Source organism: Mauremys reevesii, linkage group 1, assembly GCF_016161935.1.
Source record: "Mauremys reevesii isolate NIE-2019 linkage group 1, ASM1616193v1, whole genome shotgun sequence".
In the NCBI taxonomy this organism is placed as follows: domain Eukaryota; kingdom Metazoa; phylum Chordata; order Testudines; family Geoemydidae; genus Mauremys; species Mauremys reevesii.
This window is the reverse complement of record NC_052623.1, coordinates 161,653,062-161,671,918: the sequence shown is the minus strand read 5'-3', so window position 1 is coordinate 161,671,918 and position 18,857 is coordinate 161,653,062. Positions and strand designations below refer to the sequence as shown.

The 18,857-nt window shown below is 40.8% G+C and overlaps 1 protein-coding gene across 3 annotated transcripts in view; it reads left to right on the top strand.

Moving 5' to 3' along the window:
* The window catches only part of LOC120395664 (interferon-induced GTP-binding protein Mx1-like), a 34,367-nt gene extending 16,178 nt beyond the window's left edge, over positions 1-18,189 (top strand). For all 3 annotated transcript variants that reach the window (XM_039520274.1, XM_039520273.1, XM_039520275.1), the window contains 11 exons: positions 327-464; positions 3,411-3,565; positions 5,267-5,405; positions 5,854-6,052; positions 7,077-7,155; positions 8,128-8,250; positions 10,276-10,417; positions 12,302-12,460; positions 12,872-12,948; positions 13,941-14,198; positions 17,581-18,189. In XM_039520274.1, coding sequence (XP_039376208.1) covers positions 327-464; positions 3,411-3,565; positions 5,267-5,405; positions 5,854-6,052; positions 7,077-7,155; positions 8,128-8,250; positions 10,276-10,417; positions 12,302-12,460; positions 12,872-12,948; positions 13,941-14,198; positions 17,581-17,811 — 1,700 coding nt within the window. In that variant the 3' untranslated portion in view covers positions 17,812-18,189. The remainder of the gene's footprint in view (positions 1-326; positions 465-3,410; positions 3,566-5,266; positions 5,406-5,853; positions 6,053-7,076; positions 7,156-8,127; positions 8,251-10,275; positions 10,418-12,301; positions 12,461-12,871; positions 12,949-13,940; positions 14,199-17,580) is intronic.
* The last annotated feature ends 668 nt before the right edge of the window (positions 18,190-18,857 follow it).

Genomic DNA, 18,857 nt, shown 5'->3' with positions numbered 1-18,857 from the left:
GGTTTCCATTACCCACTTTAACTATATGAAATAGCTTTCAAACAAATGTGAAATCTTTCAAAACAGAAAGAACTTTTAAAATATGGTCACTGTGCAGTGCCACATACAAATGGGATGATAGTTTTCCTCACTGCCCTACCAATGCCCAGCCTGCTTTCCCAACTCTCAGATATTCCATAGTGTATGAGCTGTGTGAACACACTGAAGCGCTTTGGGCATTCTTCTGCATACTGTGGGAAAAGCTACATTTGTGGGGTGCTCTGCACCCATTCAAAGTAACAAGGATGATCGTTAACAGAATTAACTCTCTTTATGGACAACTGCAGGTATTGTTACCAGATGTCCCTTAGTGCTCAAACTGAAAAAACTGGCTCCTCAGCAGGAATGGAAAGGGAAAATTAGTTACCAGGATATAGATGAAGAACTCCACGATCCCTCAGTGGTGGATAAGGAAATAAGAAAAGGTAAGTGCTATTTATTGCATTCTGATTTAATTCATCAGATCCTCCTTTTCATCCTTTATTCCCTTCTGTTAGGTAGCATAACATTTCCCAAATTAACACCTTGATCATGACTGCTGAGAATGCCAAGAACACAGGGAGCCATGTTCACAGTGAGTTGCAGCATTTTACATCAGAAGTGATTTGCTCCAGGAGTTTTCAGACCAGCTCAGGCCATAGTGTATCCTTGCACTTGCCATTGGCCAATACCTAGTATTCTAAGGGAAGACAAAAAAAACATGTAGCTAGCTAGTTGTAGTGATCCACATGATGGGAGAAAACATCTCTCCTACTCCTAAGGGCTATCAACTTATGCTCTGAAGCTTAACATTTCATTGTCCTTGTCGTAGCTTGCATACTTACATACATCGTTACTGGTCATAACATTGTTTGGTTTTAAGTATATGTCACTGTGCCTAAGTGGGACATAGCTGCAAATGCCAGCTCAGGACAGACTGCTGAGAAACAGAGGAGGCACACTCTAAACTGGTGGTTATCCTGTCGTTAAAGCTTATCTAGCCAGTAACAAAAAGTGATTTTGTGTATCATCAAACTGGTTAACAAGAAGCCAAAACCACAGTCTCCTTAGGCATTCCAGTCCCTGGCTCACCACCCAGACCACTGGACTGTATGATGAAAGGTTACTGAAAACCAGATTCACCATACATGAGGTTCTTCTAATTCCAAAGGGTCAGACACACATGCCTGGTCAAATTATAAAATTAGCATTTTACCAAATACAACACAAATGCCAATCCTTCAGTAATCTAAAACTAAATGTTTATTGATATAAAAGAAGAGAGTTATTAGATGATTAAAAGGATCACATACAGCTGATTTTAGAGTCATTAGGTTAGGATCATAGCAGTGATGGTAAGTCTGCTAGCTTGCAAAAAATCTCTCTGGATCACCCAGACAAGTTGGAGGTCATCAGTCCCTTGTTCAAAGCTTCCTTGTTAGAAATCACAGTCCACAGGGGTGAAGTAGGAATGTAGACAAAGTAGTGATGCCATGTTATCCTATTTTATACTGTCAGCCTATGTGCCTGGAAAGGTACTGGCAACAAGTTGGATTCTTAGGTCGCATGTCCTTATCACATGTCTTGGTGAGTGACTGGGCAGCGATTGCCTCAGTGCTAGGGTGACCATACATCCCATTTTGGCAGGGACAGTCCCTTTTTTAAGCCCTGTCCTGACTTATTTGGCAAAAGCGGGTATTTGTCCCATTTGTTCTTGTCAACTTGATCAGCTGGCAAGAGCAAATGTCACAAATTCCTGCTTTTGTCAAAAAAGGTGGGAACGGAGGAATGTTTGGGGCGGGGGCGGGAGGGGGCCAAGCACAAACACCAGCCCTAGCCTTTGGCAAATAAGGTCACTCTATCCAGTAATTATGTTGCTGATCACCCGAGCCCTGCCTCCCCCGCCATGTGGAGAGGGGGGCTCGGGTGAGCGGCTTGGGCCAGCCTCATGGGGAGGAGAGAGAGGGACAGCCCAGCGCCATATCCCATCTTCCTTTTTGGAAATATGGTCACCATACTCAGTGCCCTCTGAAATGTCTACAGGAGAAACTCACTGGCTGAGTTGAGTCTCTTCAATGGCCCATCAACACATTAAAACGGTTGGAACTGATGGAAATCTGATTTGGGGGCAGGGGGTTACCCAGGAATACAACACATGTTTGAGATACAAATACATAGCAAATATTCATAACTTCACATACAAATATGATACATGCAGATAAACAGGATTATTATACTTAGCAGTCTATTGTCTACATCTAATAAATGTATACTATGATGCAGTATAAAAGGAAGGTGACCATCAACAGTGATATACATGGTCACCTTCCTTTTATACTGCATATTGTGTACATTTATTCTCTAAGGTTTTCAAGAAATAATAAAACAAACAAACAGGTAAGGTAGTGAGGTAAGTGACATAAAAGTCAAATAGGCTAATTATGCATCTGAAGGTTTCTCATGAGAAATTATTTACTTTGGTATCAAGAAATAGCAGCAACACAGCTATAAAATGATGTAGTTATGTAGAATTAACAAATCAGTTGCATGTACTAGCAGGCTTCTGTGAGGTGGTGTTTGATTTAGACAGTGTGGTCTGATGGTTAAAGCAAAGTACTGGCACTCAATATCCTTCCAGTCTGTTCATAGCCACTGCTTTGCTATATGACCTTGGACAGGTCACTTAATTCTGTGCCTCACTTTATCCATTTATAGAATGTGTATAATAACCCTTTGCTACTTTGCAAGGTTGTCAAGGATTAATTAATGCGTGTCAATTTTGAAGATGAGGAAGCAATTGTGTAAATACTAAGTAATTTATTGTACCACTATATTATTTTTATAAGCCATCTCCAGATATGTGATTTTTGTACATTGAGATTTCTGAAAGTTTAATTCAGAGACCAGGGATCACCAACCTTTGGCATGCATCCCGTCAGGAAATCCACTGGTGGGCCGGGACGGTTTGTTTACCTGCAGCGTCCACAAGTTCAGCTGATCTCTGCCCCCATTGGCCTGCAACAGTGAACCGTGGCCAGTGGGAGCTGTGATAGGCCAAACCTGTGGACACTGCAGGTAAACAAACGGTCCCAGCCCGCCAGCGGATTTCCCTGACGGTCTGCATGCCAAAGGTTGCCGATCCCTGTCATAGACAATGTATTCTTCAATTTTTATTAAGGCTCAAATCCTGAAAAGGAGTCTATTGATTTCCATGGGATTTTTGCCTGGGCAGAATTGTCCCCCAAAATGCTTTTCTTAAAAAAAAAAAAAAAATTAAATAAAAAAAAATAGATGCAACAGGAGCTTTCCAGTTCTGATATGTGCTAATCTGAAATTCCCATGATGAGTTTCTAAACCTTGCTTTTCCTCTCTTTCCCTTTCCTCCTTTGTAGCCCAGGATGCAATAGCTGGTGAAGGAGTGGGCATTAGCCAGGAATTAATTTCCCTAGAAATTAGCTCCCCGAATGTTCCAGATCTGACACTGATTGATCTTCCAGGGATTGCTAGGGTGGCTGTAGGGAATCAGCCACAAGACATTGGCGAACAGGTAATGCACATACATGTTCTGAGCTAGGAAACAGCTAAGTTACATTAGTAGGGATCTAATGCACAAATTATCTTAAACAGAAGGTTTTGCTGGAGGATCTAGACAATAATGTTCTATACAGTTCACTTAGCTCACAACCAGCATTAAAGATGTTGTAGACAACACACAGGACAGTTATTGGTGGAGGAAGTGCTGAAAATAAGAGTGATGGTCACTTAGAATGAAACACATGCTGGTCAGCCCTACAGACAAAATTCAGCAAAAGGAAGGCTCAAAACTAAAGAAATCTCTGTCTAGTGTATTCTTCTACAACAGAGGATCATGTTGTGTAGTAAGGAAAAGACATTAATTTTACTGTCTCAGTGCTTCCCCACATAATGGATCAAAGTCTAACTTCAGCAACGTTACCGCAAACTTACAGCAGTGTAAATGGCAGCAGTATTTGATCCATTTTTTTCCGAACCATGTTGAACACTTTACGGAGTGAAGAAGATAATGCATAAAATAGAAGTGAGTGATGATTTTCCCGTCTTTATTATAGAAAAGGTAACAAACTAAAATATTTTTAATTCAAATTAGAATTCTGCGAGAACAAGGCCACTTGTAATGTAGCCCTAGTGTTAGGAGGAGCTTAAGGGGTGGATGGTGGTATACAGTAGATATGTGTATTAGTACCTTCTCCACAATACATGTAAATGGTAAACTGTCATGAGAGTTGCAAAGACTTCACAAATGTCATCAAAGGTTGATTAAATGAGAAGGGGTTGGCCATGTATTGCAACAATGTCAAAGATAATACAAGTGGGCTCCCTTATCCAGCCAGAATGCAGGTAAAAAAAAAATCAGTAGTTTGCCATGAAATTACTGTCGTAATTTGTACAACTCTACTAATTTTATCCACAATAAAATGGTTGGTGTGACACCAGCTGCACATGTCAATTGTCCTGAATGGCCCACATTCTCCAGTTGCAAAATAAGGGAGATAAAGCATCTTACTTTTTTAACGTGACAGAAAATGGTGTTGAAGGGAAATATAGAAGACAAGGGAAGATTTATGGAAACTCAGACAGGATAATAGTTACATTAATTCAATATAAGTAGAGCTGCGTGAACCTTAGGCAACTCAACACAAAACCACGAGAAACTCTGCTAGTTTGGGATTCAAACATGGGGGGGAAAACAGCAAAGTTTCATGTCTTTTTTTTTTTTTTTACTTTTTACCAATCTCTCACTGAAAGACAAAGACAAGACATTTTGTTTTCTTTTGATAGGTACACTTTTGAGATGGATGTATTTAGCTCTACATTTTATCTGATCTTGACGTGTCAATATAATCCAACTTGATTTTTTTTTCTTAGCTGTGCATTTAGACAATAGAATTTGGTTGTCTCTAATGCAGGTAAAATATCATTAGCATATTCATCATCAAATAGATTGTACACCTGGGCTAGTACATTTTTATGATAATTTCCCAAGGCCGATATAATAGCAGTCTGTTCTGGACCATGTTACACATTTGGATTACCTTTAGATAATCAGGCTGAATTCAGCCACTGAAATTTGCACCCTAGCTTCTATTGTATGATTGTATCCATTATGTGTATGACATTCCACCTAGTCAGATGATGAGGAGCCCGGCATCCAATGGCATTTGTCACATCAAACTTTACTGTATTTCTTTCTTACCATATTTTATTACAGATCAAAAGGCTAATTAAAAAATTTATTGAGAAGCAAGAGACTATAAATTTGGTAGTGGTGCCAAGTAATGTGGATATTGCAACAACAGAGGCACTGAAAATGGCTCAAGAGGTAGACCCTGATGGGGAGAGAACTCTAGGTGAGACATACTTTTAAAAATATAAATGGGGGGAAGTTAGGTCATAGAGTTCTAACATTCTTCTCACTGCCCCAAAAACAAGCTCTATGGAATAACATGAATTTTGCACACCGATAAAAGGGAACAGATAGCGAAAGGGATAGCTTAATTTGGGGCCCTACTGCCATTGATACTATGCCTATAAATATCTTGAAAACTGAAAAGATTAAAAGTTAATATTGTAAAAGCTCTGCTATTAATTTGATATCCCTGAGGTGTTCCTGAAAAAGGTGGGGGGAGGGAGAGAGAGGTTGGGGGGAGGGGAGGGAACTTACAGGACTGCTGGAGAAATCTCTTTAGCATATGCTGTCAGGAACAATGCTGCATTGGGTAACTAGATACTCACAATAGATCTTTCCCATCATTCATTTCTGTGCATGTCTAATCTTCTCATCATATTACTTCTCAGGGATCCTAACAAAACCAGATTTGGTGGACAGAGGAACTGAGTCGTCGGTTGTTGATATCGTACAAAACCTTGTCATCCACCTAAGGAAGGGTTATATGATTGTTAAATGTCGTGGGCAGCAAGATATTCATGACAAGCTCACCCTGGCCTCTGCAATCCAGAAGGAGAGAGCTTTCTTTGAGCAGCATGAACATTTTAGGTAGTTTTCAAACAGTTAAAGGGCCTGATCCAAAGTCCATTGAGGTCAATGGAAAGATTCCTACCGACTCCCATCGGATTTGGATTAGGCCCACATTGAGAATTATTCTTGAGCTTAGTTTGGGGTGGGTTTCTTTGTTTGTTTGCATTGTCTGTGTGGTAGAGTTTTCCAAAATGTAAGGAAGAATTTACATGTCAAATAACTTCTCAACTTAAACTCAACTTCTTTTCAGATTCAAGTTTGATTTAAGCCCTGATTCAGAAAACCATTTAAAAACATGGTGACCATTAAACTCTGAAGTAATCCCAAAGGAGTCAAGTTAAGCACAGGCTTTAAAGTGCTTTGTTGGCTCAGGCGTTAATGCATATCGTTCTATCCACTGGAAAGAATGGGGAAACTCGCAGGAAAGATATGGTCTGTGTCAGGAGAACACTGTCCTCCTCCACAAACTATTGCTCTACTGCATTTCATGTATGAAGAGAATTTTTGAACCCGGAAGTGGTTCTGAATGAGTATCCCTGCCATATATAGCAGTACATATGTTCTTATAATACAGAAATAAATGTGGATATTTTTATCTCATGATCTTTTTCTGAAGTTACAGTTCTGAATTCTCAGTCTGTTCAGCAAACTGCTCATCATTTCAGATCTAATCTTGCACAAAAGCAGATTTGGCAGGATGTAGTGAGGCTACGGCTGCACCTTAACTAGCATTCCCCTGCTTGATCAGAAGAAACTGTACACCTCTACCCCGATATAACGCTGTCCTTGGGAGCTAACAAATCTTACCGAGTTATAGGTGAACCGCATTATATTGAGCTTGCTTTGATCCGCCGGAACACGCAGCCCCGCCCCCTCGGAGCGCTGCTTTACCACGTTATAGCCAAATTCCTGTTATATCGGGTCACGTTATATTGGTGTAGAGGTGTATTTACCTGCTTTGTGTGGCAGAACTAGGGAAGACACTGCTTTCTTGTTTGGCAAATGCAAGTCGTCTCTATTCATATTCCTTATTCTGTTTCAGAGTTCTTCTGGATGAAAACAAGGCTACTATCCCCATTTTGGCAGAGAAACTTACAGCTGAGCTTGTGGAACACATTAATGTAAGCTACCAAAGTAACACTTTACATGAGTAACCATTTTTCAAAAAATAGGACACGATCCTGCAGTTTTGGAGGACTGGGCCTGTAGAAATTATTTCTATGAATAGCCTTTAATTACCCTGCCTGATGGCAATCTGGAAGTACATGGTCCACTATACTGGGCCTTGGCTTGGCAGTCAGGTGTAAAGCTGGGCGGATAATGGATTTTTCAGTTCAGCTGCCAAAACGGGGGTATAATCAGGGAAAATATTCATTTTGGTTCCAATAATGTTTGGAATTTGTCAGTAAATTAGAAAAGTCCAGCTCTTCCCCAGCTGAAACCATCAGCTCATATTCAGATAGCTTTGGGTCAACTGAAACTGCTTTTTAGAGTGAATAAATTATTCATCCAAAAATTTTTACTCGGCGATAATCAGTTGACCAGTATTCTATTCTCAGCTTTGCTGCTGACCTACTCTTTAAACGTGGGCAAATCACTCTGTGACTCAGTGTTCCTGTCTTTAAAGTAGGGATTCTGATACTTGCTTTCCTTTGTAAAGCGCTTTGAAATCTATGGATGAATAGTGCTAACTAGAGCGAACTAGTATCATCATCAACTTTCGGAAGCCTGAATAATTTATATACAGTAAATATGATATATTTTAGATACTATGTGTCCTTTTTATAAACAACTATTGAATAATAATGAAAAGGTTGCTGAGATGCACTGGTTCTCTAAATAGGATGCTGTACTAGCCCAGCAAAGCAACACTGCTTTTTCATGTAAGAAAATCACTGAAGAACACCGCACTTTAAACCTTCCCCATTCTTTTCTCAGGCCAGGCAGTGTTGGTTTAGACTACAGAGCATACCTGGACTTTTAAGAGCAGTGCAAGATTCATAGATCTCTGTGTCACACTCTGAAATGGTCTATTTCTTTCAAAGAATGGAATTGTCCAAACTGTACAAGTATTGTTCTTTTTTCTCCCCTAGAAATCTTTGCCTGCTTTAGAAGAGCAAATAAACATTCAACTCCAAAAAACAACTGAAGAGTTTCGCAAATATGGCAAAGGCACACCAAAAGCAGAAGGCGAGAAGTTGTTTTTCCTAATAGATGTAAGTATAAATATGTATTTGGCTTTGTGGCACAGCAAAGAGAGCTGAACAATTACTAAATTTTCCTGAGCTTATCAAAAATCAGGAATTTCAAAGGGAACAAATTCATTTCTGCCATCAACACTTTGTAGGGCTTTCACTGCTTACAACACATACAACCCTAAGCGCATCCCTGAATTTAAACCATGGATGCATTTGGCTCATGGTGTCCAGTCTGATGATGTATTTTGCCCAAAAGGTTCACAGAACTTAGAGAAGTGGATATAAAATAATGTATATGTCTATTCCCTTACCCAAGCTTAACCCCTCTGTCCACAGCTCAGGCAGGTCTGGAGCTTCTTTTTCATCCCTGAGTTGGGAGAACCAGTCTACACTGCTTGCAACAAGCTTCCTCTGCCTCTGAATGAGACCTCTCAGCCTGTCAGCTGTTTTACAGACACTTGCAGGGCCACCCCTCCCCTGTCACTTGAAGTTCCCTCCCTTGGATACTGTCTGTGAGGTCTCAGCTTTAGCAAAATAAAACCTGTTTATTTCACTGGCATCTGGATGTAGCATCTCCCAGTAATGGCCCCATTGCTCTCCTTGTTGCTATGAAGATGTGTACCTGAAGCTGTCTGATCTGTTAATCCTAGTTTTGTTTTCTGCCTAGGACAATCCCCAATTCCAGTCTGATTTAACCCTTTGAGTTCAAGCAGGCAGCAAAACGAAATGGAACAGGGAAACCAGGTCAAACATAATATTCACTAGAAATAATACAGACAATGAGCTCCTGAGAAAGCCAAGGGCTTTGGTCAAATAATATAAGTTTCAGAGTAATGCAGTATAGGGGAAACTGAGATTAGTACATTTACTCAAAGGTTTTAATCTTCATATCCACATATCTAGCTGGCCCCCAACAAAACCACATCTTTCTGTGTGAAAAATGAAACTAAGAAAACGGGGATAATGTATGGCAGCTTCTACCTAGCCTAGCTATTGTCATCTGCCCCCTCTTGGTCTGTGTGGAAAATTGTTACTGCTAATTGCTATGATGGCTGCTCAGTGGTCTGTATGAAATGAGTTGGTGGTCTCAGCAGTTCTCAGTGGACAAGTGTCCACAGTGAGGAAAAAAGAAACCTCACAATCTGATATGCCAGCTTTCTCAGCAAAGAAACCAAGGACTAAATGAACATTGAGAATGAACTACCCCTCCAGAACAGGACTGAGGCACATGGACAGAATGCTGGTGGAGAAGCATGTACATCTACTGTCCTGGCTGATAACTAGACAACTTCAGACTCAAAGGCTGTCAGGAGCAGTAAATTTAAAAAAAAAAAAAAGAACAAGTTTTTCAAAAGTAGGTGTTTAAAATTGGATACCACATATAGGCACCCAAACAAATGGTCTGATTTTCAAAAATGCTAGGCACCCACCCAGTGCCACGAAAATCAGGCCACTTGTACAGGTGCCCAAATCTGGATTTAGGAGCCTAGTTATAGGCACCATTTCTGAAAATCTTGGCTGCTGTTAGATCATCTTTTAGGGTAAAGAGAAAGGGACAAAGGAGGTGAATTAAGATTTAGGTTGGGATTTTCAAAAGCACCAAAATGAGTTAGCAGGGCAAATCCCATTGACTTGTAGAGCAGTTCAACGCTGGACAGAACTTGGTTAATATAACATTATAGCGTTCCATGGTTACGTCTCAATGATTTCCATAACACACGTCCTCAGTTTACAAATATAAGATGGTGGTTGTTTTTTCTAACTGCCAGGCCTGCAATCTCAACCTGGGATCTGCAAGTCAGTCTGGATACTGTTCTTTTTGAATGTCCTCCCAGTAATAGAAGTTCTGCAGGAAAAGAATAGGCCCTCAGCATTGATAGCTGTGTAACTCCACCAATCTTGATTGGCTTTGCATAAATCTAACTGATTGGAATTTAATAAAAGATTGCCTTGATCCACAAGGAAAATAGAATCAAGTTCACTCTTGCTTAGCTATGCTGCCTTTACAGAATTCAGAGTGTTTTTTTAAAAATCTTATTACAGAAAATCAAACTGTTTAATCAAGACATTGCGGGTTCAGTGGCAGGAGAAGAAAAGTTGTTTGAAAATGAAATTAGACTGTTTACAAAAATCCGCACAGAGTTTCAAAAATGGGGGAAGATACTTGATGACAGCGCATTGACTGGTAAGTACAGGGGCTTGCCTGTGAAGCTGCTATGAAATACTCAACTTCACTTCTTTTGACTGAAGTTGTAAGACAGCTAATAGATCATGTTAATTAAATTAAAAACTTGAAGTGATGAGAATTTATCTACCACGATCCCCAACTGGTGTGAACGCACATAGCTCCATTGAAATCAATGGAGTCCCTCCATTTCCATTGAAGTCAATGATGCAAGGACAATTTCACCAGCTGACAATATGCCCTTGATTCTTTGACTAACTTATGTTAAAAAGATTTTTAAAAGTCTATGGTTTAAAGTCTAGCAAGTTGTGAGTAATAAAATAACCACCTAAAGAACACCCATGTTTCACAGATAACCCAGTCTGCTAATTGCTTACTGAATCCAGATCTAAAAGGAGAAGACTGTCTCACTGAAATTTGACTTTAACATCAGCTCAAAACATTTCTAAATTGCTCAGAATACCCATTAATTCTTCCTTTTGGTGGACATGAAGCATTATTTCTGTCGAGCAGCACCTATTGCTATATGTTTTTAGCTGTCCGTGAATGTTGACATAAACATTGTTAAGTGTAATTTTAAATGAATAGTTACAAAATGTATGTAGGGTACATGTCACTGAGGGGCAACTACATTCAGACAAAGGTGTTTTCTATTGTCTAATCTGTCCTATCCCACCACATACCCAGAGCCAGTTAATCTACAGGTATTAGGTGAGTGAAAAAAGTAGGAAAACAGGTGGAAAGAGGAGATAGCTGGTGAACAAAACCACAGGAAAAATAGAAGAGGAGAAAGCCAGGGAAAACTAGCTTCTTTATGATGTTACTTATTCCCTTTGGAATCAGTTGAAGCGCTTATGTGTGTGAATGGGAAGTGCACCTTCATTGCATGTAAAATGGAGATGATGATACTTCTGCCTTCCTTGATATCGACCCATGAAAAGCACAGTGTATGAGGCAGTTATTATTGTTTATATAAACTGAAGTCATTGCAAGGTAAGTTCATCTAACCGTTCTAGTTGCAGCTCATGAGAGAGCTGGAATAAATATTAAAAATAGCAGATAAATGGAATAAACAAGCCTTTTTACTAAATTATTCAAGTTTTTGGGCTTTCTATTGTAAATTCCATTGGAAGATGTTTTTCTGGTTGACTGATTAATTTTACAAACCCCTATACACCTTCTTTCTGAAGTTTTGCCTCAAACTCGAGTCTACTTATCATTAAACACTGCAAAAAAAAAAATTGCAGTGTACTTTGTGTCAAGCCCATAAGTTTTTTGGTATCTCTTGGAACTTCTAGGAGGAATGGTCCTTAATAATTGAATGCAGCATTACCTGTGCACCTCCTGCCTCCAGTCAGGCATGATTATGCTATAATTTCTAAATCCACACATGATCAATCAAGATTGGACACTTTTTAAAGCACTTGTACATGTGGAGGCAAAGTACACATGTATCAAAAAGGAGAACAAATGTTATTTAGGATGGCAAATTTCTCCAGTGTTGACAATGTTTTAGTGATGGTGTTGTCTGAGTGTACTAGAAGGTCTAGAATAGACTTATTATTGTGCAGTTTTTCAGTTGCAGAAAACATATCAGACTGATAGGAGTTGCTGTACTGGATCAGAATACTGGTCCTTTTTCCTTTTTCCATTATTTTATATGTTCATTTCAGTGAATGAAACAGCTCATTCTTAAAAGTAGTAATGGCATATTTTGGCTCAGTTCTATGGAAATCAACTTGCTTAAATGATCATCTGTGTACTAGTTCTTCCAGTCAAGTGTCTTCAGAAAAAAGAACTGAACTTGTTTTAAATCCATAATTTTCTTTTAGAAATTCATCGGATTTGGTGTATTTAAATAGTGCTGTTGTTTTAATGTTATAGTTAGAAAAACTATACAACATGAAGTGTGGAGATTTGAAAAACAATATCGGGGAAGAGAGCTCCCAGGGTTTGTCAGTTACAAGGCATTTGAGACCATTGTAAGACAGCAAATCATGGCACTAGAAGAACCAGCTATTGAGATACTGAAGAAAGTAATTGGTGAGTTTCATTTACTAAGCTTATCCTAAGCTTTGGAAATATTGGTTTATCTAGATTTTGGTTAACATGGCAAGAGCTGTATCTTGGCTGCTTCAGGCAGGGGAAAATGAATCTGAATCAAACCAGTTTCATGGCATGAGACAGATATCTAGACCTCAATCTCTGACCTTCAAACTTTGAAAGTACAAATTCCTAAATGGGCATTATTTCTGAAAAAGTTAGAAATCAACCACGATAGGAAAATGAAAGATCATCGTAGATATGACAAGGAGGAATTAAAAATTGCATTGATGAGGCATAGCTCCATGGATAGATATGGTAAATGATCAGTTTTCACAAATTTTGTACTACCAGTAGCTCAGTAATCACATTTACACTGCTACTTTTATTTTATCTCTTTTCTCCCCTCAGAACTTGTCCGAAAATCTTTTACAGAAGTTGCCAAAGATCATTTTGAGGATTTTCACAATCTTAACAGAGCTGCTAAGGTGAGACACCACATGCTGTCCAGAAAACATCAAAAATTATTGAAGAGCTGGAAAACGTGACCTATGAGGAAAGATTGATTAAAATTGAGTTTGTTTTGTTTGGAGATGAGAAGACTGAGGGAGGACATCATAAGTTTTAAAGTACAGAAAAGGTTGTTATAAAGGCAAAGATGAAAAATTGTTCTCCTTTTCTCTGAGGATAGGACAAGAAGCAATGGGCTTAAATTGCAGCAAGGTGGGGTTAGGTTGGACATTAGCAAAAACTTCCTAACTGTCAAGGTAAGCTCTGGAAAAAAATTGTTGAGGGAAGCTGTGGAATCTCAGTCATCTGAGGTTTATAGAACAGGTTACACAAACAACTCTCAGGAATGGTCTCGTTATTATGTAGTCCTGGCTTGAGTGCAGGGGACTGGACTAGATGACCTCTCGAGATCCCTTCCAGTCTGACACTGCTATGATTTTATGTAACCTGGTATAAGACCAGCAATACTGAATGGCATAATGTATTGTATATAGAACTACATGTTACTCCTTATCAGTCAGTTATTTGATTGTTGTACCTTTAAGCAACTTGTGGAGATTCCTGCAGACATATCACCTTTATGAATATGTTGAGGCTGAATACAGCATCGGCAGTCGCTACATGCTGTATCAGATCCCATCAATATTACCCCTGCCCTGCAAACTCATCCCTCGTGGGGTTTCTCACATAGTTGGCAGCACAAACACTCCTCTGTTGTTCGTACTCAGAGAACCAAGCGGCAGGCTTTTGGCTGTTCCTGTCCACAAGTGTAATGGAGACACAGAGCAATGCAGCCTCTCCTGCCCGCTGACACAGAACCAGAATCTGGCTCTTACCGTGTGCTCGTGAGAACCTGTGACACCATGTCACATGTTACCTGTCACATGGGGCTGGTCCTGTACTCACCTGTACACCGGTTGCTTACTAGATTTTGATAGTTTTCTCTCCCACCCCCCCCCCACCTTCACAGGACAAAATTGAAGACATTAGAGACAAACAAGCAGAGAAAGCTGAAACAATGATCCGAGTCCAGTTTAAAATGGAGCAGCTTGTATACTGCCCGGACAATGTTTACAGCCAAGACTTAAAAGTTATCAGAGAAGAAACACCAAAGGAAGCAGCCAATGGTCTGAACCCGGCCGCCTTGAGTTTCAATTTTGGCACTGTTCCAAACCAGAACCACTCTGCCGTTATGGAAATGGGTTATCACCTGGCAGCATACTTCAGTGTGAGTTTATGGATTCCTACCACAGTTTTTATTCCATTCCAAATCCTTCAGCATGTACTAATCCCGTTCCTTTTGCAGTCAATAGGAGGAGTTTTTAATTTAAGAAAACTCTGGTACCATTTATAAGGCATATAATTCCCCCCCACCCCGCTGTCCATGGATAACATCTTTTTGCATTAACTGGAATTTTGAACAGCTGATGTAAAATGTCTATGGGCAAATTCGGAAGTGATGTGAAAGGCATGTACAGTATCAATGTACAGAATCATTATGTAGGGGTAGTTACAGGCTGAGTGTGTAGCATCTGCCTTTTGATTGCTTTTCCTGCTATAAGTCTACCTCAGTTTTCAAATTACACCAACTTTCATCAACTTAATGACAAAATGTATGCCACCTCTGATTTTAGCCCTACATCAACTCGGAGATTAAGGCCCTGATCTTTAGGTGAGTTATAGTCTGGTCTGTAGCGATGCACTACCGGCAAAATTCAAGTACAGTGGCACAAAATGGATGCATGTGTAGATACAAATCAGTGCATTCATAATACTAGAGGCAGCTATTGAACCACCGGGCCTCTGTTCTCTCTCTGAGAACAAAATGGAAACTACATGTAGCTCCTGTAAGTAGAAGTGGTTATTTTAGCCATAGATGTTATGAGGTAGGGTGAAAAGGCAAAAGAGAACTTGCTTTTACATCATCTCTCACACACTTACAGTATCCTAAAGTGCTTCACTTGGCAATAGGTTAAATAACACTAGCGCAGTGAATCTGCAGCAAAGAGCCATTAGACACTCAGCATAGGGTTGGGAGGTGCTGACTGCACCGCTAAAAGGCCGATCGGCAGTGCAGTGGGGCTAAGGCAGACTCCCTGCCTGACTTGGCTCCACGTGCCTCCTGGAAGGCAGCAGCACATCCCCCGCTCCAGCACCTAGGCCTAGGGGCAGCCAGGGGACTCTGTGCGCTGCCTCCATCCCAAGTGCTAGCTCCGCAGCTCCCATTGGCTGGGAACCGCAGCCAGTGGGGACGGCGCCTGCAGATGGAGCAGAGCCGCCTGGTCACACTTTGGCATAGGAGCCAGATGGGCACATGCTGCTGCTTCCTGGAGCTTTTGAGGTAAGCACTGCCCGGAGCCTACCCCCTCACCCCATGCCCCAGCCCCCTGCCTCCTGCACCATCTCTGATCCTCCTCCCACCCTCTGAACACCTCGATCCCAGCCCAGAGCACCCTCCTGGCACCCCAAGCCCTGCATCCCCAGGCCCAACCTAGAGGCCCACACCTCCAGCTGGAGGCCTCATCCCCCACTCCAACCCCCTGCTGCAGCCCAGAGCCCCCTCCCTCACCCCCTTCCACATCCCAACCCACTGCCTCAGGCCAGAGCCCCCTCCCACACCTGAACTCATTGCTAGAGCCCTCCCCCTCTCCTTCATCCCAACCCCGAGTCAGCCCGGTGAAAATGAACGAGTGAGGGTGAGGAGAGCGAGCGACACAGGGAGGGGGATGGAGTGAGTGGGTGTGGGGCTTTGGAGGAGGGGCAGGGGCGGGGCAAAGATATTCGGTTTTGTGTGAGTAAAAAGTTGGCAACCCTAACTAAGCTACATTTTCAAGAGACACTATGCAGTTAAATATCATCAATTTTCCATGAGAATTAGGCTCCTAGGTTTGTCACGTCTGTTAATGGGATTTAAGCACCTAAGTACTCTTGGAAAATTTTACCCTCAGCTTAATGATTTGAAAGGAGAAATGTTGGGCAATAGACTGAGATTTCTCACAAAAGTGCCCTTCATTTAAGTTCCTTCTGCTAGTCAATCATCTTGAATAGCTTGTGTGAATAATAAATTGCTGCCTCTGTTGTACTCTGATTTGTTAGTTAGATTAAGAGGGGAACTAGCCCAGGAAAATGCAGTGAGCTTTCATGGTTCTAAATAAGTGATCAAATCCCCCCATTGACATCCTTTAAGGCTAGGGCATAGCACTAAGGCAGCCCTGTACTTCACAGGACTAGTACAAATAAGTTCTGAACACTGGAAGTTGACTTTGGCACAAGCAGTCAAATGGGCACAACCCACACAGGTTGATAATGTTAAAGGGGTTCAAGCTAGAATCCTAAGATGTGATGTTTGTGATCAGTAATTATTGTAGGACAAAACCTAATGTACTATAAGCCATTTCATTACTACCCCCAGCAGTTTGTGGAAGCAGGTCAGCCACATGCTATGGCTTCTGTGGAAGGAGTTTTCTTTACAACAGTACAGTGACTCCTTGCTTAACGGTGTAGTTATGTTCCTGAAAAATGCAACTCTAAGCAAAATAATGTTAAGCAAATCTAATGTCCCCATATGAATTAATGTAAATGGGGGGTTAGGTTCCAGAAATATATATATATATATATATATATACATACACACACACACACACACACAGAGTATAAGTTTTAAACAATTTAATATTATAAACAGCAATGATGATTGTGAAGCTTGGTTGAGGTGGTGGTGTCAGAGGGTGGGATATTTCTCAGGGAATGCCTTACTGCTAAATGATGAACTAGCACTCTGCTGAGCCCTCAAGGGTTAACACATTGTTAATACAGCCTCACACGCTAAGTACATTGCCTTTTTAAATAGATCAGCAAGCTGAGACAGCAGCTGCTGCCAGCAAGCTCTCTCCATCCTGAGCCTTGTCATGTCCCCACCCCGCTCTGTGGAGATGGGGGGGAGGGGTAGGAGGACACCCTGACATTACCACCCCTCTTTCCCCGCTCTGCACAGCAAGCGTGAGGCTTGCAGGAGCAGCATAGAGCTTGCAGGAGCAGCAGGAAGGGACAGCTGAACTGCCCGGCAATTGGGCAGCTACCACACAGGGAACTTAGGAGGGCTGCTGGTCCACACTGACTCCAAGCTCCCATGTGCTGCTCTTTCTGCAAGCAGTGGACGAAGCAGGCTGCTGCCAAATAATATTATAAGAGAGCACTGCGCAACTTTAAACGAGCATGTTCTCTAATTGATCAGCAACATAACAACATTAACCGGGACGACCTTGAGTGAGGAGTTACTGTAAGTGTTGTTTATTGGATGGTTCTCTGCTGACAAATGTCAGCATTGATTAGGTTATACAGGTAATCAGCAGTGACTGGTCTGCCTTGTGTTTATGCCCCTGAGAATACTTATGGTTGAAATTAGCAGTGCGTCTCATTCATGTTTTCAAATGGGATTTTAAAGGAAAAGTTGCATCTCAGCCGTCTGAACCATTTACAGACTAATTCATGAAGATGCTGGAACAATCACTTGACACAGAATGTTGTAGCTTCTTACTGACTTTCACTAGAGAGCCCGTCCCATGTCCTCTCTTTGATAATAATGTTTTATAACCATCTTCTGTTTTCAGAGTGCAGGTAAACGTCTCTCCAGCCAAATTCCTCTGATCATGCAGTTCTACATCCTTCAGGACTTTGGAGATAAATTACAGAATTCAATGCTGCAACTTTTACAGGAAAAAGAAAAATTGAGCTTCTTTCTTCAGGAACGGAAAGATGCTGCCGATCAAAGGCATTTTCTGAGTGGACGAATTCATCGTCTCACACAAGCTCGCCTTCGCTTAATAAAATCTGTGCTGTAGCCTCTCCGCTTTAAACAGTCTGTTTCAAATGTCAGTTCTTGGTACTGGACAGATCTATAATCAGAGCTTTGTATAACTCTTTAAAAATTGTGCATCTGTCTACAGTAGTTACGTTTTTAAGGCCAAGTCAGAGATTAGCTAAATCACATAATTGCTTTAACCTCATCAGTTATGTGTCTCTCTCATGTTCACCTGTGAACCATTTTATTTTGTTTTAGTTTAATGTATAGCATTAAGACTTTCTTATGCTTCCCCGTAATTATGTTGCTACTGCAAAACATTCTGAATGTGTTCATTTTAACAAGTGAGGACACGAGCTCTCCGCTACAGAACATGCATCCTACAGTAGGCAAATGAATTAAACTATTTTACACTTTTGATTCAGTCTCTCACTGCAAGTATATTTTAAATGTGTGCTTTCCTTCTTACCTTTTTTTTGTGTTCTTCCACATGCTTTATTTCAGCCATGGAAACTAGTTAATCTATTTTGACATTTTGGTAGTATGGTACATATTAAAAAAAACAAAGGTAAATATCACTTTGCAAGTGTAGTGTGAGGATATAAAGTTGTTAGATCCTGGACTGAGATCCTCTGTATGTCACCTGAGGTCCTGGCCCAATCACTGGCAAAGAACCTAATCTTAATGTAGCTCAACAAATCATGAGTTGAGACCAAGTTGTTTCTGTGAGTGTGTACTGTAATTATGCTTCTATGAAACTCTATTCAAACTTCTTATATTGAACTTGTAAAGTGACTGAGGTTGATCCCATCAGACGGTTGAATGGCCTACCCAAAGGGGTGGTAGAGAAGCATACATAGCTCATGTTGACCTGTGTTTGTTAGACACAATGGAAGAGCTGAGGGGCAAATGGGCATAGACTGAGCTTTCTTTAGTGTGGAAGTTTTCTTGGCCCCACACAGCTCCAGAAACTGAAGTCTCTATTTATAAAAAGAGCTACATTATGCTGCTGCTATTCCGTCAACAGTAACGTGAGCTTATGGTCTTAAAAGAAAAAAAGCCCTGAAAGTAACACTTTTGGACACA